Below are 24,698 nucleotides of genomic sequence, written 5' to 3'. Positions count from 1 at the left end.
AAACAGGAAAGCAAGAGAAGATAGGAAATATGACAAAAAGAAAGAAAACTGATAAGCTATAAACAAGGAAAAAGAAGCCTCCATATCTTTTCATCCCATTCTTTCTCATCTCTCTGAAACTTATATTTTCCTTGTGTTCAATTTAGTCAATGTACCTGTCATCCATCTTTCTTTTGATCCAAACTCTCATAAACATGGAATGACTGCAATTCTCTTTTGTTTTTCCCCTTTCTTTCTCTCCCCTCTCTCTCTCTCTCCGTTCACGGTTTTGATTTGTTTTAAGAAGGGTAAAATACAGAATCCCATCTGAGAGCCCCAAACCCCCCAATGGGTTTTAAGTTAACTCATTAAACATGCACTTTTACAGAGTAAATGTCCTTCTGGCTCGCCATCTAGACAATATCATAGCACAAAAACATCCAGCCCCAAACAAACAATATTATCTACTTCTAGGAGTTAAAAGAAGAACAAAATGTACATCATTCTCGTTCATACAACAATTAAAGAATCACACAATGTAACACTGCTTGCTATGGAACTGGAAGAAATAGCATCGGGTCATTTAATGAAATAACGTAATTCATATGTCAATTATAACCTTGCGAAATAGTTTCTCCAACAGAATAATATTCAGTGACACTTGACAGCAAAATCGTGAAACACGTCATAAAGGCAACACTTGGAATGATAATGGAAAGCTTTTTACAACATTATTTTACAACACACAATGCGATTTCATGTCCCAATTTGACACTCTGCCACCTATTTACAAAATGTTACGCTTACTTCAAGCTTCAAAATAAGCTGCTTCATTTCAACGACAGCGTAAGTGGACAGTCCAAGGTATTTTGTCCTAGACGTTACCAGCAACATCAAAGAATTTAGTACATCCAAAGTTGGAGTGCCAGAAGTGTCATGGCGTGACATACATGCGAGCTATATATTAGAAACCAACATTATTTTCCCCTTGGGTCAGAGTCAGACAACATATGAAGGAAACTTAATACTTTTGATGCTAGTTACGTACCGGTAGATTATTCCCCGACACTTGGCAGCATATGTGACGCAGCATATCCTACTACCTTGGACTTGTCCATTCTCTAGACTACAATCACATACATCATTCTCAGAATAAATTATGTTGACATTTTACAAGCCAACCATATTACATTCATATTACATTCATACAACCTTTGCTTTTCTTACATGTACTACACGTTTCTGGTAAGATGATCATTGACCTAGTGTAATTTACATGAAAATGAAAAACATGAATTTGAGATTACCATAACTTCATTAAGTTTTGCTTTCTCTTGAAAGCGTGCTGTGCAAAAGAGGATGGGAGGGGGGGGGGGGGGGTGAGATGGCATGATGTGCTTTTTTTTGTTAGAACACTTTTCATACCATGCATATTTTTGTGTAGCTCTTTCCTCTATTGTTCTGGAAAGTACCACAATCACACACTGAAAACCAGACAAAACAAACATGCATCCCTTCAAATATAAACCTTGATTTGCAATTGGTGTATACATGTGTGTGTGTGTGTGGGGGGGGGGGGGGATGCTTCTCACATTATCACACCTGTTTTCAATATTTTCAGTGCATGCATATCCAGCTCTATATTTCTTTCCAGCCAGCCCCCCCCCCCCCCCCCCCCCCCCCCCTCCATCCAATGATACGTAATACCAGAAATGGAGGAGACGGATCATTAATTGAAAAATAGTACATTGCTGTTACTTATATACAAATATTTACATTGAGAATACAAATATAGCAACATTAAAGAATGCACAAATTTGAATATTTGCTCCCCCGTAACAGATGAGCGATTTCTGAACATATATACTTCAATTCATCATTATTCTTGTCATAAAAATTATCTTAAAAAAAAAAGAAATCTTAACTCCATGCAGAACTTCAACAACTTAACATGGCTATCAATTTCACATATTTGTTGTTGTTGGTTTTTTGTTGTTGTTTACATAGATCAAATTCATTATGATGTGCCTGCAATAAGTATATGATACATACAGCAAGCAGGTAATACTATGCTACAAACAATACATGTATTAATTTTAAAAAATTATGTATAAAAACCAACACACTTTTCCTTTTAATTACAGAAATACTCATGCTCAGGACATCCCTGAGACATATTAATACATGGGACTAAACTGTTCCCTTTATATTCTCCCAAATTCAGATACATCCATAGCTACTAGAATACATGTAGTTGCATCAAAGGAAGTCGTACTCGTTGATAGGTCTTAACCAAATCCTAGCTAATATTCTCATGAAAAAATATTGCCAGATCTCACTTTATCATTTTTCAATCTTTACACAACAAATTTTCAACATAACAACTTAGCGAGGTAATTTCCATCTACCTACTTTGTAGCAACTCTATATGCTTTAAGGGGAAGAAATGCAGTTTTAAAAACATGTAAACATGGTGCCCAAAATATCTATTTCTTAAATTTTCACCCAGCTACTGGATACGTTGGTCCCATGTATAGACCAGCGAGTTGAACTAACCTAGTATACCGGCAGTGACATTGGTAAATACATGATACTGCATCTGTTACATCAAGAGAGTTTAATTCTGGGCCCCATTTCATAATACTTCTCATCAATAACAAATTTGCTCTCGGCCAATCAAATGCAATGATTTCAGTAGCTTATAACAGTTATTGTAACTTGTTATTGATAACAAGTTTTACGATACAACCCTGATCTGCCTATTACATTTCATAGAAGTAATAACAAAAATTTGCTTGTTATAATAGATCAGTTGACTAACGTATTCAATTTTAAAGATGTTTCTTTCATGGGGACCTAGTGACAAGGTAATCTAATAACCTTGCTATTAATGAGCTAACTACAATACATGTACTGGTACTTTGAATCCTCTGCATACATTACTAGGTGCGATGTCAGGCAAGCCTTGTGCATGCTTTAGGGCTTTCAAGATCAACCTTTCTTTAAACAGAATGCATATAATTTGTATATGTTAATAAGACAGTCTATTGTGGGTGCAACAACAGAAGGAATATTACTTGACAATAAAGGCATCATTGTACTAGTTCTTGAGGCAGCTCCATATTCTATTAGGTCAATACAATAAGGAACCGTGACATCTTCTGCTACATTATGCTCATAAATATAATAAATGGGATAATGTTCAATTTACTAAGGAAATCGGGGAATAAATAATGAAATTACTTAGTACAGTGTATTCAACATTTTCTACACACAATGACAAAATGGAGCCAATTTATCTCATAGATTTTTAAAAGGTATACTACATGTACCTCCATCAATGTTCATTTTCAAAAGCAAGGAAAGAATGAGTCCTTGAAAGAAAAAATAAAATGAATATATGTTGAATTAAAAACGTATATGCAAATCTGAATTCAATCTAAGATTTTTCTGTGTATTTCTTCAGCTAAATATTGTTTCTGCAATCCATCTATGGCAGCTGTCAAATGACCAGATCAGATGTACATTCTGTAAATCAACACAAATTGTAGTTCAGATATTGATTCTTCTAAATACAGTCAACCATTCCTTAGTGGCTACTTCTATATAAAAGCCATCCAACACTGCCTCATTCTAGAAGAAAACAAGTGTTGAAGAACCTTTCTAGAAAGGCCAACTGTCTGTGGTGGCAACTCTTTGTGTTTCCCTTGGGTGGCCTTAAAGTGACTCAGTAACATTGTTGAATGTTGATGACAAAACTGTGTAATTTTTAATGAAATGTTACTTATTATATTCCTTCTACTGTATTATATAACCCTCTAGCATGCAAAAAATCCTGAAAAATTTCTCAAACCACAAAGATATATATGGTTTTCTTTGAAGGCGTCACTGGTCAACACCCTCTAATAGTAAATTCTCCAAACCAGTTTTGAATTTTCCCAACCATTTTCCATGTAAATAAAATGTAAGACAGGCTTTAAAAATCTTTGAAGTTTCAACACCAAAATGTTGGAATGGTATAGAGCCAATTCATAGATTTGTGACGATTTACATTCACCTAAAATGTAATTAAATTGTAATAATATAGTCAGAAGAATTAAGGAATCGATCAAATCAGTCTTCCTCAATTTATAACATTAATAATGGTCTGTTTTCACTCAAACTTTCAGATTATCTTTAATTTTACATCTAGCATTGAAGTCACTACCTTAGCACCATTTTTTCTCATCTGAACAATGTTACCAAGTCCCTTTAATAGACAGGTTTGACTTTATAATTGGATACCGGTAGGTATCCATTTAAAGATCTATGTCCAAACGCCTACCGGTATTTTTCCCCTCAAAATATCAACATAAATTATGTATCACGCTGGAGCCTGCAGTTAAGCGCCTAGACTTGAATGCGCTCCTAAAATAACATTTTCTTTCAAACACAAATTAAGACTTTAAAGAATGACGTTAATTTGCAAAGCTAGTCAAACTACAAAACAAGCTTCCCAAGTCATACTCAAGAGCATGAGGAAATTTGTGGTTATATCTTAGCCTTTTCCATGAACAAGCTAACCTTGGATAGTTGACAAAAGGATTCACAAGACTAACTTCTCAATCTTGTGGATCTTGTGTCAATGGGCCTGGCCTTCTGCATCATACACCCAAGTCCCACTATCCAAACTGGTACTATACCAACAACAGGCTGAAAAAAAGTTGGTTAAGAGTCAGATTGGCTGCATGACTTGAGAATCAATGAGGTCCAGAAGTATTTGCATGCTGCATGAGTAGCATAAAATACCTGAGATTTTTTTTTCTTTTTCACTTTTTCATTCAATAAATGTTTTGGCAGCCACTAAAAGTGAGATTAAAGAAACTCTTCAGCATTGCATTTTCAAATTTTCAAGTTGAAGTTTCTACTGCTTATCTGGACTTTACTAACTCGGTCTTCCCCCTATGTTCTGTTCAAAAGCAGTAGTCACCTTTGTGTTTTTGGCATAGTTGAAGTCTATACACACTAACTCTTTGAACTGCTTTGCAATCTTTGCATTAATTCAGACTAGATTTGGCCGATGGTACTGATATGAACTACTTGAGTTTTGATTTTGATAGTAATCATGAGAATCTGTTATTAGAAGCGACCTATTACCTTTCAATAACTAGTATCATACTTTAGCCACACAGCCAAACCGACCCTATATCCAGTGGCGTACGCAGGATTTTTCAAGGGGGGAGGGGTTTAACATTTTGAAATTGGGCCGAAAATTTCGCAACGACTCAGCCAGCCGCCGAAAAGGGGGGGTTAAGAGGACACTTTTTTTTTTTTGGTTTAAAAAAAAATCGCAACGACTCAACCAGACGCTGAATAAGCGGGAGGGGGGGGGGGGGGGGGGGGGGGGGGGGGGGGGGGGGGGTACTATTTTTTTTCTTTGTCTCGATTTTGGAAATTTGACATTTTTCCTTGTTTGGGGGGGGGGGGGGGGGGGTAAGGTCACCTTTTTTAGGAACCATTGGCATAAATGCCAAAGGGGGGGGGGTTTCCTCCAAATACACACATTAAAAATACCAAAGGAGGGGTTGCCCCCCCCCCCCACCCCCCCCCCCCCCCCCCCCCCCCCCCCCCCCCCCCCCCCCTGCGTACGCGTCTACCTATACCCACCCAAACTTTCATCAGTCTGTTGTTGGTCTAGAAATCGTCATGTTAATCTCAGAATCTTGAAGCGCAGCTAGAGCATTGATGACATCTGGAAGAGCCGAGTTGATATCAATTAGCTGGCTCTGATCCTCAGGGAGAACTACCTCAACTGTCATGTCCTGAGAAATCTGCTGTTGTTGCTGATCTGTATGTATCTCAACTGTCATGTCCTGCGAGATCTGCTGCTGTTGCTGCTCAGTATGTACCTCAACTGTCATGTCCTGCGAGATCTGCTGCTGTTGCTGCTCAGTATGTACCTCAACTATGGCTGACTCCATGTCCTGAGACTGGTTCATCTGCTCTTGGTCCATCTCCTGGGTCACGTCAGATGGTGCTGGTGTCTCTGGATTAGCGGGTGTCTCAGTCTGGGTCGGTAGAGACGGCACCACCTGGATAACCTGGTGCTTGTCCTTCTTCATCATGGAGGGGTTTTGGGCATCGAGTGGACAGCACTTAGAGATGTTCATCTTCTCCTTGGGATGCTTCTTCTTGTAGTGCCGCTTCACGACCTGTAGGTCGGTCGCCTTGTAGTCTGGGCAGATGGCGCAACGGAACCGACGACGCTCTCCGGTGGTGTGATGGAGGACGACGTGCCTGCGTAGATGGACTGGCTGAGCTGCAGCGTAATCACACTGTTCGCATTTGAACGGCTTCAACTTGAGATGGGCACTTCGGACATGAAGCTTCAGACTCTGCATGGTCTTGTACATCTTCCCACAGACGTGACAGGTTGCTTGCTTCTCAGTGGAGTGCCTCCTCATGTGGGATAGGATGTTCCCACGCTTGTCAGAGCCATAGTCACAGAGATCACAGGTGAAGCGCTTCACGGAGGAGTGCTTCCACATGTGACGGCGAAGATCACAGATGCGGCGGAAGGTTTCATTACAGACCTCACATACCAAAAAGGGGGCTCCCTTCTCTCTATGGATGACAACTCCTTGTCCCATTATTTTTGTACTCTCAGCTAATGGCATCATAGGATGTGTGTTCATGATATGATTCTTCATATCCTCCCCTTTTTCTTCAACAGTGTTACACCATGTGCATGTGTAAGGTCCCTTGTTTTCTTTAGCATGTCTCCTCATGTGATGCCTGTACATGTCTCCACCTATAATGCTAGTATCGCACGTAGGACAGTGGAACGATTCACCTTCATTGTGGATCTTGGCCAAATGCCTCTCAATAGCCTTCTTATTGGCTCCTTGAAAGTCACACTTGGTGCATTTGAATTCCTTCATCTTTGTATGCTTCTTAGTATGATCTTTACACAGTCCGACCTTTGGAAAGAGCTTCCCACACACTCCACATTCAACATTGCCAAAGCGCAAATGGATATATCGCAATATGGAGGGTGTCAGTCTCTTGTATTTCAAACCCATAAAGGCCTCTCCAACCTCCTCCAATTCTTCTTGGCTTACATTCTCTGTTGGAATACTGATCTTGGACATGAGTTCATCGAAAATGGAGCCTGTCATAGCACTCTTTGGAGCTGCTGCTCCTGTTCTGCGTTGCGCCCATTGTACCTTATCTGCTTCCAGGCCTTATCCATCTGACCAGCCAAGTAGATACTCCTTCGCAGACTCTCGTTGATTTTCTCTTGAGGGTTGAACTCTCCTTCCTCTTCGCCTCTGTGAGATCCAACATGCTCATTGAGCGCACCGTATGTCAAGAACTTATCTTCACACATGCAGCAACGGTAGATAAAAGGATGTGAATTTAAGTGATGTTTCAGTTTCTTTTCACCATCGCATATGAATCCACACATAACACACTTTAGGATAGTAGCGGGTTCTTGACATACTTCCCTCGCTTCCTTTTCCTCCCATCACCAACCTTGTGTTCTTCACCTTTCTTTTGGCTGGAATTCAGGGCATGGTTTGTCCTTATGTGAGTGTAGTAGCTGCCCTTCGTCTTGCACTTCTGCCCACAAATGTCACATTCAAAGAGGACAATCTGGCTTCTTGCTCGACCTGCTGTGGCCATCTTGGTGTAGAAATCTTTCCCAATTCCTTCTTTGATTTCCTCATGATGACTGATGTACAGATGGCCAAGGATGGTGCTTTGACCTTTGAACTTGACATCACAGAGGATGCAACGTAGAGCTGGAACATGGGCCTTCCTGTGCTCATCCAGATCCTCCTTGACCTTTCCAACATAGGCACACTGACCATGCCAGCACTTCAGTTCATTATCAGCATGTTTCTGCTTGTGAACTTTCCAGGCTCCATAGTTGGTTGCACTGTATCCACACCGCTCACAGACGTATGGGCGGTATCCAATGTGGCAGAATATATGAGGTGTCATAACATTCTTGGTCTTGAATACCTTACGGCATATAAGGCACAGGTAGAACTCAAGAGCTTCTCCATTATGACTCTGCAGCCCACCATGTACTACTTTGATGTATTTGTTTATCTCATCAGGTGTTGGAGGTTCCCTGTCAGCCCATTGTTTTATCATATCATCCTCTAGTTCGACAGACAGTATCTTGTACTTGCTAAATACTGAATTGGGGTCGGCTTTGTCATCTAGTAAAGGTTTCCGAATGAATGGTTCTATTACATTCTCATCATCCTCTATATAATCATCTTCACCAAACTCATAATCGTCGTCATCATCTCCCAGGACAGGGTCAGGACTACTGACCTGATTATCCACCTTTTCAGTTTTCTTATCATCCACCTTTTGAACTTTCTTATCATCCAACTTTTCAGCTTCACTCTTCTCCTTCTTATCATCAGCCTTCTGTTTCACCTCATCTTCAGACACTTTCTGAGCCTCCCACTTCCATCCTGACACATCTTTTCTTTTGCAGAGTTTCCATGTGCCACGTCTGTCAACTACAGATATACTTTTACTGAGATGTACACCCAGCGTAGGAGGGACACCATCATCTGCATCGTCATCTTCTATGGGAATGTTTACAGAGCTACCTGCCTTCGTAGGTGTGTCTCCTGTCTTCTGTGGCTTGGTGGTGGCATCTACCACAGGAGCTTTTGCCACAAGGTCCTCTCATCTCCAGCCCCATTTCTTTGTCTCATCACTACTGGTCACTTCTTCCTGAGCAATGATTAGCTTAGCTGGTGATGACTGCATCTCTGAATTCTTCTTATATCTTCTCCTCCTCGTCGAGGAGACTTTGGCTGTACGACTTCCCCTGCTCTACCGGGAGACTTTGGAGCTGTGCCTTCCTCTCCCCTGCGAGGAGATGACTTCCTCCTGATCGGCTCCAAACACCTGTGCATATTCATCTGCCGTTCACGATCAAAATGCCTATCGCACTTCTCACACTGATACATCGTCTTGTTCCGTTCTGCTGCCGGACTCGTCACCTTGGTCGCGGAAGGTGCCACTAGCACTTGCTGCTCCTCAGTGGATGCAGGCTTGGGTAACTTAACATTCGGAAGCGGCATCATCAGCATGATAGCGACTTTACCACTGTGCGCCGTCCGTGCATGATTGGACGACTGCTGGGGATCAAAGGTATACTTCTTGCACACCGAGCAGGCATAAATGAGCAGGTTCAACTTCATCAGTTCATCTGAAAAGAGAAAAGAGATCGGAATATAAGGTAATTAACAGCACAGAAGAAACTGCACAGTGATGCACATATCTGAGGGTCCAGTTACATAAATGAAGCTCCCCCCCCCCCCCCCTCTCGTAACCACATTTTACTCCTAAAAACTACACATAAATATGCTTCAAATCACATGAAGGATTTCAAATTAATTTAGTAATGGGGTAATCCAAAATTCTATTTCCCAAGGAAAATCAATTTGTTATAACATAATACCATACCATACAGATTTCAATTTTACTATATATCTGGCCTGCTGTATATACAACCTGCTTCATAATAAATCATCTGGAGAAATATAGAAAGTGATTTTTTGTATTGTAGTTAGTATTGTTCAGACGTTGATGGGAAAGTGGAATTTTCCTATTAAACTCTTCGACTTAAAAAAACCCAGAATCATAGCGAGTCACAGGCACAGGCTACAGTAACAATTATGTACAGGCTTTCCTCCCTATCCACTAAAGACAGCGTCTACATTATTGTCATTCAGCGGCCTAAATACAAATTTAAATTAAAAAAGGAGTTGTGTCTAGATAAAATTTATTTCATTTAACCAAGCCCATTCCAATGTATTTAAAAAAATGTGCAAACCTTTAGGATCTTTGCTGTAATTGTGTTCATCTTCCTTTTCAACTGCTGGCTCAGTAGTCTCACTTTCTTGCTCCTCTGATCCTCCCCTCTCAGCAGCTTGTGCAGGAGGTGCGTCACTAGAACTCTTCCCTTTAGGCTTTGGGAACTTAATGGCCATAGTTTTCTTTGTGGCAGGCACAGGCACCTTCAGTTTGTTTATTTCATCAATCAATGCTGGGCCAGGCCTCCTCGTGAACGGCAAGTCCATCTCTTTGTACACCTTGTCCTTTTTAGGAGCCGGCGTCTTCACCACAGGGTTCTTCAACCCTTTGGTTGGGGTGGTCTTGGCAGGAAGTTTCTTGATGGCAGACTTCCTTATAGCTGGTGACTCCACCACTGCCCTGGAGGATGCCCTTGTCTTTCCTGGGGCAGGGGTCTTTGGAGCAGGGGTCTTGACAGCAGCCTTCTTGGCCACGGGCTTGTCAGGTGACTCTGCTTCGGATCGTCCTCTCTTCCTGGTCTTCATCTTGGTGGCTCTAAATCTCTTTGACTGGTATGTCAAGCAGCCTGAAGTGTGGTTTCTTGAGGGATCTACAAGAAAAGAAATGAAAAAAAAATGTTAATAACAAAATAAATAATAAGACAGCAAGAAGAACCCTCTTCACACATTTTCTACTTATAATATTATACAGACACTATGGATCAGTGGCGTACGCAGGATTTTTTCAAGGGGGGGGTTTTAAAAACGGGTCCAAAATTTCGCAACGACTCAGGAAAATTTAAAAATCGCGCCGGCCAAAAAGTCGCTCAGTGGGGGGGGGGGGGGGGGGGGGGGGGGGGGGGGGGGTAAGCGGACACTTTTTTTTGGGGGGGGGGGGGGAGTCCAAAAAAAATCACAACGACTCAGCCAGCCGAAAAGTCACTCAGTGGGGGGGGGGGGGGGGGGGGGGGGTAAGAGGACACTTTTTTTTTTTTTTTTCTCTCGAAATTTGAAAATTTGACATTTTGCTCCGTCGGGGGGGGGGGGGTAAAGTCACCTTTCTTAGGTCAGCCATGGGGGTAATTTTTTTTTTTTTTTTTTAATAATTAAAAAAAAAAAAAAAAAAAAAAAAAAAAAAAAAAATCAGAGGGGGGGGGGGGGGGGGGGGGGGGGGGGTTTTAGGGATTTTTTAGGGGGGTTTACACATATAAAAATACCAAAGGGGGGGGTTTAACCCCCCAAACACCCCCTGCGTACGCGCCTGCTATGGATGAGGTCAGTGGCGCAATGAGCAAAAATGTTTGGGGGGGCTGACCAAAAAAAAAAATCTGCATCACCCCACTCTTACATGCAGGCCCCGCTAAACGTTTTTTAAAGTGGGGTCTAGGGGCAAAGCCCCCGAAGCTCAAGGAGTATGGGCATCAGTGGAGATCCAGGAATTTCTTACTGGGGGGGGGGGGGGCACAAAATGGCATGGGATGAAAAAAATATATGTAAAACGATGAAGCGACAGAGTGAGGGTTTTGCGGCGAGAGGGCGGAGAGACCAAGCGGGGTGGGTCTGGGAGGGGGTTCTGACCCCCTCCCAGAGTAGGAAGCATTTGCAATTTTAGAACCACATCAGACGCATTGTCAGGCACTTCAGGAGTAATATGACCTACCCCTCCAAATTCTCCTACCCCCTCCAAGAGTAGGGATCTTTAGCAATTTGAGAACCACATTTGGCCCATAAATTATTAGAGAGAGAAGACGATTCATTGTGTCCTTGGCTGAATTCAAGTTTTCCCCTTCGCGCGAGGAGCAGAAGCTTTCATGTTTCATTAAATTATCAGAGAAAGAAGACGATTCGTTGTACGCACTAATACCGCGCATGCGTACTTTATCTTCACCATGTTGAGTCGACGATACAACATGGAAGAATCGTCGGGGGTAGGACGAAGAATCATCCCCTTTTTCCCAATGAAGACTTCTTCAAATTATAATTTTAAGTTGCCAGATAGATGACAAGAGGAGATGAGCAACCTAGTAAGTCTAAATTGTAATTACTCCATTTGCATGTTTTGAGATCATGTCGCCCAACCCGCTGTTTGAATGTTTTTTTGATGCACCACCTGAAGCTCCGACGCCTTCGGCATCGGCGTCAGAGCTTCTTGGAGTTAATCGACCTCTGCTCGCTCTTGCAGCAGAGTCTGTTATAGTCTTGAATTGAAATTTGAATTGAATTAAAATTTTAAAAATAAGGCAAAGGCCAAAGCTTCATAAATCCTGACGTTAATGATATTGATGGTTGTCCGCCAAGCCTTCCTCTATACAGAGGTATGGGGATCGTTAACAAATGTCAGTTTTATCAAAGAACTCCCTAAACGAGACGAATATTTCTGTCTAACGACCGCCCGGCCGCGGCCTAGCCCCGGTGGGGTCACTCAATGCGACTGGGGACCGCATGACCGTTACCGAAATCGCGGGAAAAGGGGGTCAATTTCAAGCAATGTCCACGGACAAAATATTCCTCGAAATATAGAAAATAGGGGCGCACAGGTGTCCTCGAAATTGATAAATAGGGGTCAGGAAAGGGAAAAGAGAAAATCGGGAAGAAAAGAAAAAAGGTATGAAATCTTGTCCTTGAAATAGGTCTATGCATAAAATAGTCTAGATCTAGGGGTAAATTTGCGAAAGTGTCCTTTCTTATAAAAAAAGGGTAGATTCTATTCCTAAGTACGATTTTTCCTTGTTTTGACGTAAAAAAGCAAAAGGGGGTTAAAATTTACAAAGTGTCCTTGAAATGACCGCTAAAGGTGTCTTTTGCATTTGTGGTAACGGTCATACGTGTCACCATCTGTGGGGGAGTGACCCCACCGGGGTCTAGCCCGCCCCAAGCCCCAGTCCGATCCCCAGCTCAGCCTGCCAGCTGGCTGTGAATGTGATTGGCCGACATGTATTGTCAGCAGCATGCACAGAGAATGCCAATCTAACACAACACTAACCGTAACATCAAAAGCGAAACCTCCACACACGCAAAATTCATCCTCATAATTTATATTCAGCATTTAATAATGAGAAAATAAAGATACATGCATACATGCTTACCTAAATGGAAATCTGTTTTCTTTAAAGTCTTTCAAGATATTTTTTCCATTTCTGATCCTTACAGGAAAAACGATGGCGTTAATGCCGCCATATTCCAGTTTGTGCAGCTAAACTTCACACCGTAGAGGGCCCTCGACCACAGAGCGCCGACAACGGCTGCCGTAGCTATAAAGCTAGGGTAATAATTTCCAAAGCTCTTTGGAAGCGCATAGAGACTTTATATCATAAGGCGCTATACAAGAACAGACTAATTCTTTAAATATGGTAAAAAGATTGTCCCTACGTACCTACAAAACATAGCCTACCTCTATGGCTCGACGGTATTGATGAAACCGGCTTATACCATAAGGGTGGGTATAGCGTCGCGTCGCGGCGCGTTGACTTGAACTTGGCGACCATTCGTCCAAAGCCCCCCCCCCCCCGGTTTGACCGAAAGGGTGCGTTGGATTGTTAAGGCGCGTCAGGTCAGATAATGCGACCAAATGGCACATACGGGGGGGGGGGGAGGGCTTATTCCAAATGTACCCGTTCAGAGCATCGAAGTTTCAACTAAGAGCACTGAAGAGAGACTGGACACGTGCGACCGGGCTTCAAGCTTCCTGATCATTTCGTGGTGAGTTTATATGAGTATTCCTGCATATTATCCTGTTTTTGTGTGGTACGTGTTTAAGTATACTAGTAAAATGTCAGAATATAGAAGTTTATGGGTTTTTTTGCCAAGTGTTTAAACCGTAATGTTGTATTAAACTGAACTTGATGATCGGATCGCGCAGTTGATCGGATTGACTGAGATCAGTCCCATGTGCTTAATTTGGCGTAATCTTTCAGAACTAACTAGGTCTAAGGGGCTACTTAATGAGGCTCTATTAAAGACCGTCAATACTACTGGGCCAGAAGGGATTAGACCACACAGCGAGGTCACTGACAGGTGGCTATCTCATTAACTCAGCTCTCAACTAACATAAGAAAAAGAGGATCATGGGGAACCAACGGCAACAGGCACAAATTGGGGAAGTTTTCTATAGGCCTATAGTCTAGACATGCTAGAGGGAGCTCGGAGCAAGTAGCTACAATACAAGTGAAGTAGGACAGTGGGGCTTTAAATAGACTTCTAAATCACTAAAGAGAAAACATATGATTGCTTATTAAAAATAAAATAAAGGAAAGAAAGAAGAGGAAGAAGAAGAAAAGAGGGAGACGGGGGCAAAGGGCTCTTGCCTCCCCCCCCCCCCGCCAAAAAAATAAATAAGAGAGAGAGAGAGAGAAGGGAAAGGGAAAGAGAAGATTGAGGAAAGAAGAAAAGAGGGAGACGGGGGCGAAGGGCTCTTGCCTCCCCCCCCCCCCCCCCCCCCCTCCCAAAAAATAAATAATAGAGAGAGAGAAGGAAAGGGAAAGGGAAAGATAAGATAAAGGAAAGAGAAGAAAGGGAGACGGGGGCGAAGGGCTCTGCCTCCTCCCCCCCCCCGCCTAAAAATAAATAATAGAGAGAGAGAGAGAGAGAGAGAAGGGAAAGGGAAAGAGAAGATAAAGGAAAGAATAAAGAGGAAGAAGAAGAAAAGAGGAAGACGGGGGCAAAGGGCTCTTGCCTCCTCCCCCCCCCCCCCCCCCCCCCCGCCTAAAAATAAATAATAGAGAGAGAGAGAGAGAGAAGGGAAAGGGAAAGAGAAGATAAAGGAAAGAAAGAAGAGGAAGAAGAAGAAAAGAGGGAAACAGGGGGCGAAGGGCTCTTGCCTTTCACGCCCCCCCCCCCCCCGCCCAAAAATAAATAATAGAGAGAAAGAGAGAGAGAAGGGAAAGGAAAAGAGAAGATAAGGGAAAGAAGAAGAAAGGGAGACGGGGCGAAGGGCTTTCGCCTCCCCCCCCCCCGCCAAAAAATAAATAATAGAGAGAGAGAGAAGGGAAAGGGAAAGGGAAAGAGAAGATAAAGGAAAGAAAGAAGAGGAAGAAGAAGAAAAGAGGGAGAGGGGGGCAAAGGGCTCTTGCCTCCTCCCCCCCCCGCCTTAAAAATAAATAATAGAGATAGAGATAGGTATGCAAGAGCCCTTAGCCCTTTGCCCCCCCCCCCCGCACAAAAGAGAGACATAGAGAGAGAAGGAAAAGAAGAGAAAGGGAAAGAAAGAAGGGGGGAAAGGAGATCGGGGAGGGGGGGCGGTGAAAGGCCCTTTCCCCAGCAAACCTAAAACAGAGAGAAGGAAGGGAAAGGAAAATAGGAGAGAAAGGGAAAGGAAAATAGGAGAGAAAGGAAAAGAAAAAAGAAAGGTAGGGGAGATCAGCTACGATTAGAAAAAAGGGGGGAAAGGAGATCGGGGGGGGGCCGAAAGGGCCTTGCCTCCCAGCTGTTACCCCCCCCCCCCATAAAAAAAAACAGGAAGAAGAAAAGAAAAGAGTAAAAAGAAGGGGAGAACAGTTGCGATTAATCCCGCCAACAAATTGTGGATGGGGGGGGGGGCGGCGAAAGGCCCTTTCCCAGCAAACCTAAAACAGAGAGAAGGAAGGGAAAGGAAAATAGGAGAGAAAGGGAAAGAAAAAAGAAAGGTAGGGGAGATCAGCTACGATAAGAAAAAAGGGGGGAAAGGAGATCCGGGGGGCGAAAGGGCCTTGCCTCCCAGCTGTTACCCCCCCCCCCCCCCCCATCAAAAAATAAGAGAGAAGGAAGGAAAGGGAAAGGAAAAGAGGAGAGAAAGGGAAGGAAAAAATAGGGAGAAGAAAAGAAGGGGCACCCCACCCACCCCCCCCCCCCCACAAAAAAATGGGGGAAGGGAAAGGTAAAGAGGAGAGCTAAAAGGGAACAAAAAAGAGGAAAAGGAAAAGGAAAAGAAAAGGGTAAAAAGAAGGGAACAGTTGCGATTAATCCCGCCAACAAACCTAAAACATTGGCGTAGTAATGGGGGGGGGGGGTGACAGATGCCAAATATAATTCAAACGTGGTTTATTTCTTATTCGATACCCTTGATTTACAAGATTATTATTTTTTAAATACTTTTTCAATATTTTAACACATCCTTTCGGCCAAACCGGGGGGGGGGGGGGGGCTTTGGACAAATGGTAGCGTTCAAGTTAACGCGACGCGACGCAACACTCCCAACGCGTCCTTTCGGTCAAACCGGGGGGGGGGGGGGGGCTTTGGACGAATGGTCGCGTTCAAGTCAACGCGCCGCGACGCGACGCTACCCACCCTAATGGCATAAGCCGATGAAACCGGATGAAACCACTGATGCCTTAATTTCTCTTTCTTTCCTCTTAATTAATTTCTCTTCCTTCTAGTATTTTTTCTTTTCTTTTTTACTAGTTTTCCTCATTTCGTATAAAAATCAGTTTTTTAGTTTTCTGAATGTTACCCGACTGAGGGCAATGTAGTTTATCAACAAAGAGGAAGAGAATGATATAACTAAATAAACTCAAGCGCTCAGGACTAGCAGGCATAATTGTATGTTTTAAACAAAAGAAGGCGCTATATAACTCGACCACTTTGTGAAAGGAAGATATAACCATATTATACTGTATTTTGTTTAAATGAATACCTCTATTTATAAACTGCACCCGGTAAGGCACATTGTAATGTCTGCATCAAGAGGTGGCGCTAGACCATTTTCAACACACTGCGGGGGGGGGGGGGGGGGCGTGTAAGAGGACACAAAATTATAATTTTTTGGGGGCCGGGGGGGGGGGGGGCACGCCCCTGTTTTTCAGTTTATTTTGGGCGAATTTAGGGATGATTTTAACATATTTTGGGGGCCGGGGGGGGGGGGCACGTGCCCCCTGTGCCCCCTTGGATCCGCCACTGTAACCAATTGACTAATAAGAGAAGGGGGGGGGGGATCAGCATAATCTAATCTTTTAATTTTGATAAACCTCGCTCAAATCAACATAATTATCAGTGACGATAGATTACGCGTTGGGACATAACATTCACTTAATTAGCTTTTATCTTTTCCATACATTTTCTTTATCTACCGGGAATAACCAGCTCCAACAGGGTTTAAGTAGTACATTCTGGAGCTCTAGGTGTATATGTTTTACTTTCCTCTTCTTTTCAGTAAGGCTTTCAGGGTCGGATCTAGCTTTTTGCCAAGGGGAAGGGGGGGGGGGGGGTCGACCCCGTGGCAGATCCAGGATTTTCCGAAAATCGCGCCGTTTTAATATAATAATAATAATAATAATAATAATAATAACTTTTACTTATATATCGCTTTTCATAAGACATTTATATCAAAGCGCTTTACAATATTGATACAATTAAAACTAGACAGAGTAATGACAAGAGAACAAATATGAAGTGAAATTATGAAACATAAGATAACAAGGTAAGGTAACAATTTAAGAACTAGGTAACAATTTAAAAACTAGGTTGAATATGCATTTTCCATTAGGTAAGTTTTTAATTTTGATCTAAACAGAGAAATATCAGAGATGGAACGAATGGAGGCTGGAAGAGAATTCCACAAACGTGGAGCAGAGCATGAAAAGGACCTATCACCAAAGCATTTTGTTTTTGCTTTTTTAACGGTCAAGAGAGTTTGATTTGCAGAACGAAGGGGCCTATTGGGTGTATATAATTGAATCAGTTCAGAAAGATAATTTGGGGCATGACCATGTAGAGACTTGAAGGTTAAGAGAAGAACTTTGAACTGGACGCGAAATTGAATGGGGAGCCAATGCAATTGTTTAAGGGTTGGTGTAATATGGTCATGTTTTTGGTGAGAGACACTAGACGTGCTGCAGAGATTTGGATTCTCTGCAGCTTGGCCATATCTTTTTCCGGAATTCCATGGAGCAGGCTATTACAACTGTCAAGGAGTGAACTGATAAATGCGTGGACGAGGATTTCAGTGGATGACTTGGAGAGGAATTTACGAATTTTACCAATTTTTCTCAGGGCGAAGGATGCTTTACGACAGATACTATTGACATGGGGGCGCATTGAAAGGTTTTGATCAAACGTAACACCTATTTTAACAACTGTTTTGGAGGAATTTACAACACCATTTGTTATTTGAATCGGAGGGAGTTCTATTGTATTTCTTCTTCGGTGAGAAAACAGGTGTAGCACTTCCATCTTGTTGTCGTTTTACTTTTTATTCCTTTCCCCCCTTTTTTTTCTTCACTTGGCCGCCCGAGGGGGGGGGGGGGATAAACCGCCGAACCACACCCCTAGATCCGCCCCTGGCTTTTTCGTGACATATTTCAGTCAACTAAATACTGATATACCAACTACAATGTAAATCATGACACTATATTTTCAGAAGAATCGCAAAGCAATTGTTTATTGAAAATCGGATTTCTTTGAAAGTGGTTTCATAGCAGATCAGAAAATGCATAAACATATGAATATGTAATAAATATTTTATAAATATATGTATATATTTAAGAAAGTGCCTGAGTCAATGTTAGAAAGTGGAATAACCTGGTCTTTTCATGATTGTTAAGACAATACCACTGACGTAACATGTGAAGTTATACACATTAATTTATAATTTTGTTCTACCAGTAGGACTACGCCTATATTTTTTTCCTGGATATCAAATGATCGAGTAAATTGTATCAAGATCTTGTTCATGTTTATGGAATAATATTTTCTACTCCGAAATGACATGCCGTCTGAATCAGCATATTGAAGGTATAAAATGCCTAATTCTTCAACAAAAAGTTGCGAATCGGAGGGGTGTGTGTATGGGGTAGGGGGGTCAAGGGCACACTTGCCCCCGTGTGCCCCTGGAAAATTTGATTACCTAGATCCGCCACTGCCAATTTCCCGTTCTTGAGAAAATTGATAAGCTATGATGACTCGATATTTTTCTAAACATAAGAAATCAATTAATAGTTTTGTTACATTTTGCACCTTTAGAATATTTGTTATTCTCATTGTTCGTTCTCGGACATTCTTCATTCGAAAAGTACACTATTTCGAGGATTGTTAACAAGGAAAGTACAGAGAGAGAGAGAGAGAGGATAATAGACTTCTTAGCAACAACCATGCATCATTATGAACACTCCATAATACTTTGATGAACGACATTTGTTTTATTGCGGATCGGCACATAATTATTATTTGTAAGTTCAGAATTATAAATCTTTGAAATACAAAAAATGTACAATAATGTTAAGTATTGTAAGAGTTTACAATACACAATAATGAGGTCAACAGGACATAATGTCAAAATAGATAGGTCTATATAATGTGAACAACTGAATGAACTAGATTTCTATTCGGATACAACGTTTTAACCAGTTCTTCTTCACGAATGATTGAACATCCATGTAGCCGTCTCTACAGTCTACACCATCGTGGTTGCATTTAACATTTACATCTTCATGTCACACGATCGTAAAAACTTTCAAGAAATCAGCTCAATGTATCATATTTTTAAATAGCAACTGCGTTTTCATAATGTCATATAATCACTGTAAAGTGTGCATGTTTCAAAATGTGATGGACAAGGATATTGAAATTACGTAAGGTTAATTTTTTGTAAGTTTATGCTATAGGGCCATGATCAACATGATCAAATTGGTATGGTCTCCACAGCCTTCCTTCTTATGGTTGGGGCAACCCAGCCCATTGGCCCCAAACCATTCCCAACTGAGTTACAGTGACGTCATGTATGACGTAAGACGATCTCAAATGATTCAATGAGGTGTGGTCCGTCCTCAGTGCGCCCCCTTTGGCGTCATCAAAGAACCCTCCGCCCATGAAGCCCTTGATCATCGTCGGGATCACCCCTATTCGACGAAGACAAAAACCAACATAGACGTCCTCCCATGGGAATAGAGGCGTCTGCAGGGCAGCGATGTACGTCTTGTGCACCACATCCATCGATATAACGTACCCAATCCCGATACAATACGGAGGGTACTTATCATCTTTCGTCACCGAGTACGGCACGTAGAATTTGTCGTACACGTTCCGAATGATGTCGAAGTTGAAGGCGGCTTTGCCGGCGACGAAATTCCTTGAGGGCGCTGTTCGGAGGTACACCAACATCTTCATGGTATTCACAGCCATGTCGTCGTCTGTCTTCATAACGAACTTGGCGTTCTGGCAGTACCTACTGGCCCACTTTATTCCCATCACGGTCTTGATCGTGAGGTTGAGGTAGGAATCGATGAAATCCTCTTGCACGATGTCGCCGTAGTTGACGAGCTCACGCCTGAGGTCATCGGTGACTTGCCTGTTGGACACAGCACCAATCAGGAAGACTGTTTCGAGATGCATGGCGGTGCTCCGTGCTGCCATACCCCACGTCCGTCTTATCGCGTCGCGCCGATCAAAATTCTTCGGCGCCGAGGCAACAATCATCAGTAGAGATATACGCTTATAGGTCCCTTCATCTGTCATGCATTTTTCCTTTGGATTTAAGATGTACCTGTACTCGTGTAAATCTATATACGACTTCCAAACTGTTGAATTTAACATTCCAGGTGTTTTTATCATCTTAGCCCTCTTCAATTTTTCTCGATTCGGTCTCTCTGGTCGTACCATCTGTTCGTATCCACGCCCTAGTTCTCTGGATTCGTCTGTTTCTTTGAATTCCTTAGCAAAATCAAGCATAGGCCCCAGATATGTTTCATCGGTCGGTAAGACTTGTGGCTTTGTAACCAAGACCTTGGTTTGTCCTCGCTTGTTCTTGGCAACGACCGTGCCCTTTTTGGACGAGATGTTGTACTTCTTGTAGGCTTCTTCGTAGATGTTGATTCGTTGCGCCTTCGACATCGTGGGTAAAACTGAGATGACCTTTTCTTTTTTCTCCAGTTTCTCAGCAAGCTTGGCATAAAACTCCCTCGCGATCTCGTCTATCTCTCCTGGGAGAAGTATTGAGGAATTTCTCATTAGCCTCTTGGAGGCATACTCATTGTTATTAACCTCACTGGCATTATTCACATCCTGAACATTTAACTCGACAACGCCATGTTGCAAACTGTCAAGGGCTTCGTCTCGCGGCTGCAATTGACGCGAAGCAAGCGCAGAAATGCCGTTTTTCTTTAGTTCATACAACCGCTCGAGTGGAACCCCCTCTTGGACCTTGCCATCCTGCTCCACCCCTTTGAGTTGCCTACTACTGCCGAAGCTGATGGCGTGGTAGTTCTTCTGAAAGAGGAGGTAGAACTGACAGAGAACCGTCACGGTCATCGATGAGATGATGAGGATAAAGAAGGACCGGACGATCTCCGTCATACGCATGGTCGTAACCCTGGTCGAAGTTCTCAACACTTTATAGCGACTTGGGCTGCTTCATGTGATGGAGTCATGTTGAGGGCGTGGAAGCAGAGGGTGGGGTACGTCTTCTCATCTATTCAATGTCAGACCTGAGAGCCTGTGGAGAGAATTAAGAGTGGAAAGTAATCCCAAAATAAAGTTGTCATGGTAGGCCTATCATGTAGTATAATTTGTTGTTATCTGAGTTAAGTTTATTAGCATTGAATTTATGATGCACCTTCCATTGAACCTGTCAAAAAATGTGGAACGTATATAAACATTAATGCAGGCGCGTACGCAGGGGGGGGGGGGGGGGGTTAAACCCCCCCCCTTGAGTTTTTTTATGTGTATGTTTTGTGTATGTTTTTTGGAGGAAAAAAAAACCCCTCTTGATTGTTTTGTTTTGTTTTTGTTTTTTTAATGAAAAAATAATAATAATAATAATTTTAAAAAAAACCTTACCCCCTCCCCCCAACGGAACAAAATGTCAAATTTTCAAATTTCGAGACCAAAAAAAAAAAGAGTCCTCTTACCTATTATTCTTATCCGATCCTACAAGAACCAATGAACAGTGGTTACTGGGGCACAGCAACTCGCCGAAGGGGAATTAAATAAAATTGACCCTCAGAGAAAAGGCATAAAAATAGGTGTAATAGATCATTGGAGAATGCCTGTTAAGATTCATTGAGCACTTAAGGAACATTACGTCGGCTTCTGCCTGTATTTCATAACTATATTATAGGAGAGAAAATTTCAGTTTGTAAATGAAACAAATTACCGATGAGATAGTTTCAGTGAATTAGTAGTAACAGTTTTCTTTGCAAACAATGTTCAAGTTCGTGGTAAATGAAAGGAGTTACATTGGCTTGTGAGGTATATAGGGCCTATGGGTGGATAGCATTATTTTTAACAAAAAGTAAAGAAAAAGCGGACACATTTTTTTTTTTTGTGGTCCTCGAAAATTTTAAAATTTGCACCCCCCCTTGAGCGCCAGGGGGGGGGGGCCCATTCCCCCAAAAAGGTAAAAATCGCGTGATTTTACATGATTTTTTTTTCTCAAGGGGGGGGGGCCGGGCCCCCCCCCCCCCCCCCCCCCCCCCCCCCCCCCTGGATCCGCCACTGGTACTTTCCATGACAAGTCACTGTCATGTAGATACCATGAAACTTATTAGATTCAACATGACTTCCCTGGTAAGGATTTGATAGAACTAATGAACAACACAAGGGGTCCGTTGCATAAAACTTACCATTGATGGTAACTTTGCCATTAATGGCAACTACCATGGTAACAGGGCTCAACAGCCAATCAAAATCAAGGTTTTCCATGGTAGTTACCGCTGATGCCAAAGTTACCATCAATGGTAAGTTTTGTGCAACGGGGCCAAGGTCTTTATAATATTCAAAGATGATTTGTTTGTACTTTCCCAAGCTTGGACCAGTTTCAGTTCGTCGACCACAATTTCTCATTTCCAGATATGGGTAGTTTCTTATATTTTCGACAATGAACACATATCGACTGTGAGAACTTAGATACCAAATAAATTCCAAACTATTGGGAGTTTTGTATGAATTTATTCCACCGTAAAAAATCGGGTCATTTTCGATGTTGACTTTCTAAATAATAATTATTGTCAAAGAGCAGCCGTACAAGTCGTGGTTAGGGCAAGTTAATTCTTCTGTTTGATTTGAGTACACAGTAATTGCACTTTGTATACAAATAAAAATACAAGTTCAATCTGGGTAGGAGAGATTCTGATTAAATGATATCTTGACGCAATGGGGTTTGTGAGAGGGTTACTGAATAGTTGATCATCTGCTAGCAAAGCGTGATCGTCACAGGGAACGTCGAGGTCGTGACATCCAGTAACGTCCTGGTCATCATCCTTTTCGTAGCTCAATTTGATTGGAAGTTCCTTATTGGACGAGGAGCAAGCGATAATTGGTGAGGATTAGGTAAGTAAGTGGTTCATTTTGTCTGCTTGTTTCATGAATCACCTTTGAGTGATTCTGTGATTACAGTAGTTTAGTTTTCGAATGAAAGTTCAAATACATATCGACATAAAATATACCCAATTGTATAGAATTGAAATATGTTGGTTAGCTCCGCTGATGATTTTGTTTTTACCGACTTCTCTAAAAGCAAGTATTTCCGTGTAGGTAATAAGAAACCAGAAGGACCTACGGTTTTACATCATGTCCAAGGGACTTATATCAAAGGGTAGGCCTACTTAAGTGCATCAACATGGTATAAAACCTGGGACCTTCCGGTTAAGAGACTGCAACTCTCCCACTGACCGAATATATCGGCGTAGCCTGGAACTTCTTTCAGCTGAAATACAACACCACCCCTCCTGCTCCTTCGACCCCCACTTCCCAAACTCTTCCTACTCACTCCTCCTTCTACTCCTCCTCCTCCTCCTCCTCCTCGTCCCTCCCTCCTAACCTACCCTTTCTCCGGCCATGCTTCTCATCATCTACCACCCAATCTCATGAGTTGCTCTGTTTTTATTATTTAGTTTAAAATATTACCTTTGTTTCTTTCTATTTGTCTGTTTCTTTTGTGTGTGTCTTCTTTGGGTGTAATATGGGTTCTGTTTTCTTTTTATTCTGACTTGTACATTTTCAAACTAAGGTGAAAAATAATGCTCTTGGTTCAGTTGTGTATGTGTGTGTGTGTGTATTACAGACCATAGTCAGATTTTGATTATCTTGTCAAGATTAAAAATGTAAGCCTATACTAATTATCAGAATCCACAAAGTATGCTCCTCTGCCAAATATGTTGGTATTTTATTTTTACCCCAATTTATGGAATGATTTTGACAATGATTTGATTCCTAATAGATCGAGATAATAGTATACATTCTCAGATTTTATTGAATAATAATTTGCGAGTGTTTGTTTTACGTAACTGCTAAAGCATATGTGTGCTACTATGCTAATCAACTAGGGGACCTACGTCATTAAGTCATAACTGACAGTAATGAGGATTAATGCCTCACAAAAGGACACTAATATAACACATCGACACGGTTTTGATCGTTGGGGCTCACAGTTACGAGGCCGTACGCGGTCGCCCCCACAAATACAAAAAAAAAAAAACGAAAATGCAATAAATTATCAATCATTCATTGCATTTTGCCCCGATCCCCAACAGAAAAAATCCTATGTGTGGTCATGCCTTGAACCATAATGCATGGTCCTAACTACAATACAATAATCAACAGGCAAATGTTTATAAAAAGCAAATAAATATAGTTTTCCATAAATAATTAAATACGGGAGAAAGGATTCCTTTTTATATTTTGATCAAAGTTTCACTAAAAATCGTGAAAAAGAAATTCACATATTCCAATGATGATTGCATCAAAAAAAGCATAGGTCTACGAACACAATATTTAGTATGTCGTCCAAAAGGTATATTCTATTTCATATTTTTTTTTAAATGGATATCAGAGACTTATAGAATACACACTGTAACATTCATTGTCCAGACATGTGGATCTCGTGACTATGGAATTTAGCAAGTCGGATTTAAAGAAACCAATAATCTGATAAGCCAGCATCAAGACGTCTTTGAAATAAAATTGTCTGCTTTTAATGATTATCACAAGAGGAATGCTTTTCATTAT

The 24,698-nt window shown here is 41.8% G+C and overlaps 5 protein-coding genes across 6 annotated transcripts in view; 1 reads left to right on the top strand and 4 right to left on the bottom strand.

Annotated features, from left to right (window-relative positions):
* Positions 1-5,584: 5,584 nt before the first annotated feature.
* On the bottom strand, positions 5,585-7,194 carry LOC115921026 (zinc finger protein ZFAT-like). 2 transcript variants are annotated; one of them, XM_030978000.1, is made up of 2 exons: positions 5,919-7,194; positions 5,585-5,867 (listed from the first exon to the last, which is right to left on the bottom strand). In XM_030978000.1, the coding sequence occupies exons 1-2, from the start codon at positions 7,134-7,136 to the stop codon at positions 5,637-5,639; spliced, it is 1,449 nt and encodes a 482-aa protein (XP_030833860.1). In that variant the 5' UTR covers positions 7,137-7,194; the 3' UTR covers positions 5,585-5,636. The 2 variants fall into 2 exon arrangements, with proteins under 2 accessions (XP_030833860.1, XP_030833858.1); XM_030977998.1 differs by having other exon boundaries at positions 5,585-7,194.
* A 215-nt stretch (positions 7,195-7,409) lies between these two features.
* On the bottom strand, positions 7,410-8,673 carry LOC115920909 (zinc finger protein 177-like; the record flags this gene model as incomplete). The annotated part of the gene is made up of 1 exon (XM_030977672.1): positions 7,410-8,673. A coding segment is annotated over one exon (1,239 nt), but the record flags the coding sequence as incomplete, so codon positions are not given.
* LOC100893020 (neurofilament heavy polypeptide) lies at positions 8,591-13,064 on the bottom strand. The gene is made up of 3 exons (XM_003728537.3): positions 12,875-13,064; positions 9,830-10,399; positions 8,591-9,202 (listed from the first exon to the last, which is right to left on the bottom strand). The coding sequence occupies exons 2-3, from the start codon at positions 10,332-10,334 to the stop codon at positions 8,733-8,735; spliced, it is 975 nt and encodes a 324-aa protein (XP_003728585.2). The 5' UTR covers positions 10,335-10,399; positions 12,875-13,064; the 3' UTR covers positions 8,591-8,732.
* A 294-nt stretch (positions 13,065-13,358) lies between these two features.
* LOC585694 (glutathione synthetase) overlaps positions 13,359-24,698 on the top strand; it is a 46,095-nt gene continuing 34,755 nt past the window's right edge. Inside the window, exon 1 of the mRNA XM_030978029.1 lies at positions 13,359-13,487. The gene's annotated coding sequence lies outside the window, so the exon portion shown is untranslated. The remainder of the gene's footprint in view (positions 13,488-24,698) is intronic.
* LOC115921035 (beta-1,3-galactosyltransferase 1-like) lies at positions 18,873-20,789 on the bottom strand. The gene has a single exon (XM_030978038.1). It carries the CDS (start codon positions 20,700-20,702, stop codon positions 19,410-19,412), a length of 1,293 nt encoding a protein of 430 aa, XP_030833898.1. The 5' UTR covers positions 20,703-20,789; the 3' UTR covers positions 18,873-19,409.

This window comes from Strongylocentrotus purpuratus, unplaced genomic scaffold (genome assembly GCF_000002235.5).
Source record: "Strongylocentrotus purpuratus isolate Spur 01 unplaced genomic scaffold, Spur_5.0 spur5_contig_810, whole genome shotgun sequence".
In the NCBI taxonomy this organism is placed as follows: Eukaryota; Metazoa; Echinodermata; class Echinoidea; order Camarodonta; family Strongylocentrotidae; genus Strongylocentrotus; species Strongylocentrotus purpuratus.
The sequence above is the reverse complement of the archived record's forward strand: the minus strand, read 5'-3'. Positions and strand labels throughout refer to the sequence as shown.

What these genes read in the sequence shown, in the direction of transcription:
- LOC115921026 (XM_030977998.1), bottom strand. Translation starts at nt 7,136, where the DNA reads ATGACAGGCTCCATTTTCGATGAACTCATGTCCAAGATCAGTATTCCA.
- LOC100893020 (XM_003728537.3), bottom strand. Translation starts at nt 10,334, where the DNA reads ATGAAGACCAGGAAGAGAGGACGATCCGAAGCAGAGTCACCTGACAAG. An exon ending in TTACAGCAAAGATCCTAAAG is followed by an intron (nt 9,203 to 9,829) that starts GTTTGCACATTT and finishes TTCTCTTTTCAG; the next exon opens with ATGAACTGATGAAGTTGAAC.
- LOC115921035 (XM_030978038.1), bottom strand. Translation starts at nt 20,702, where the DNA reads ATGAGAAATTCCTCAATACTTCTCCCAGGAGAGATAGACGAGATCGCG.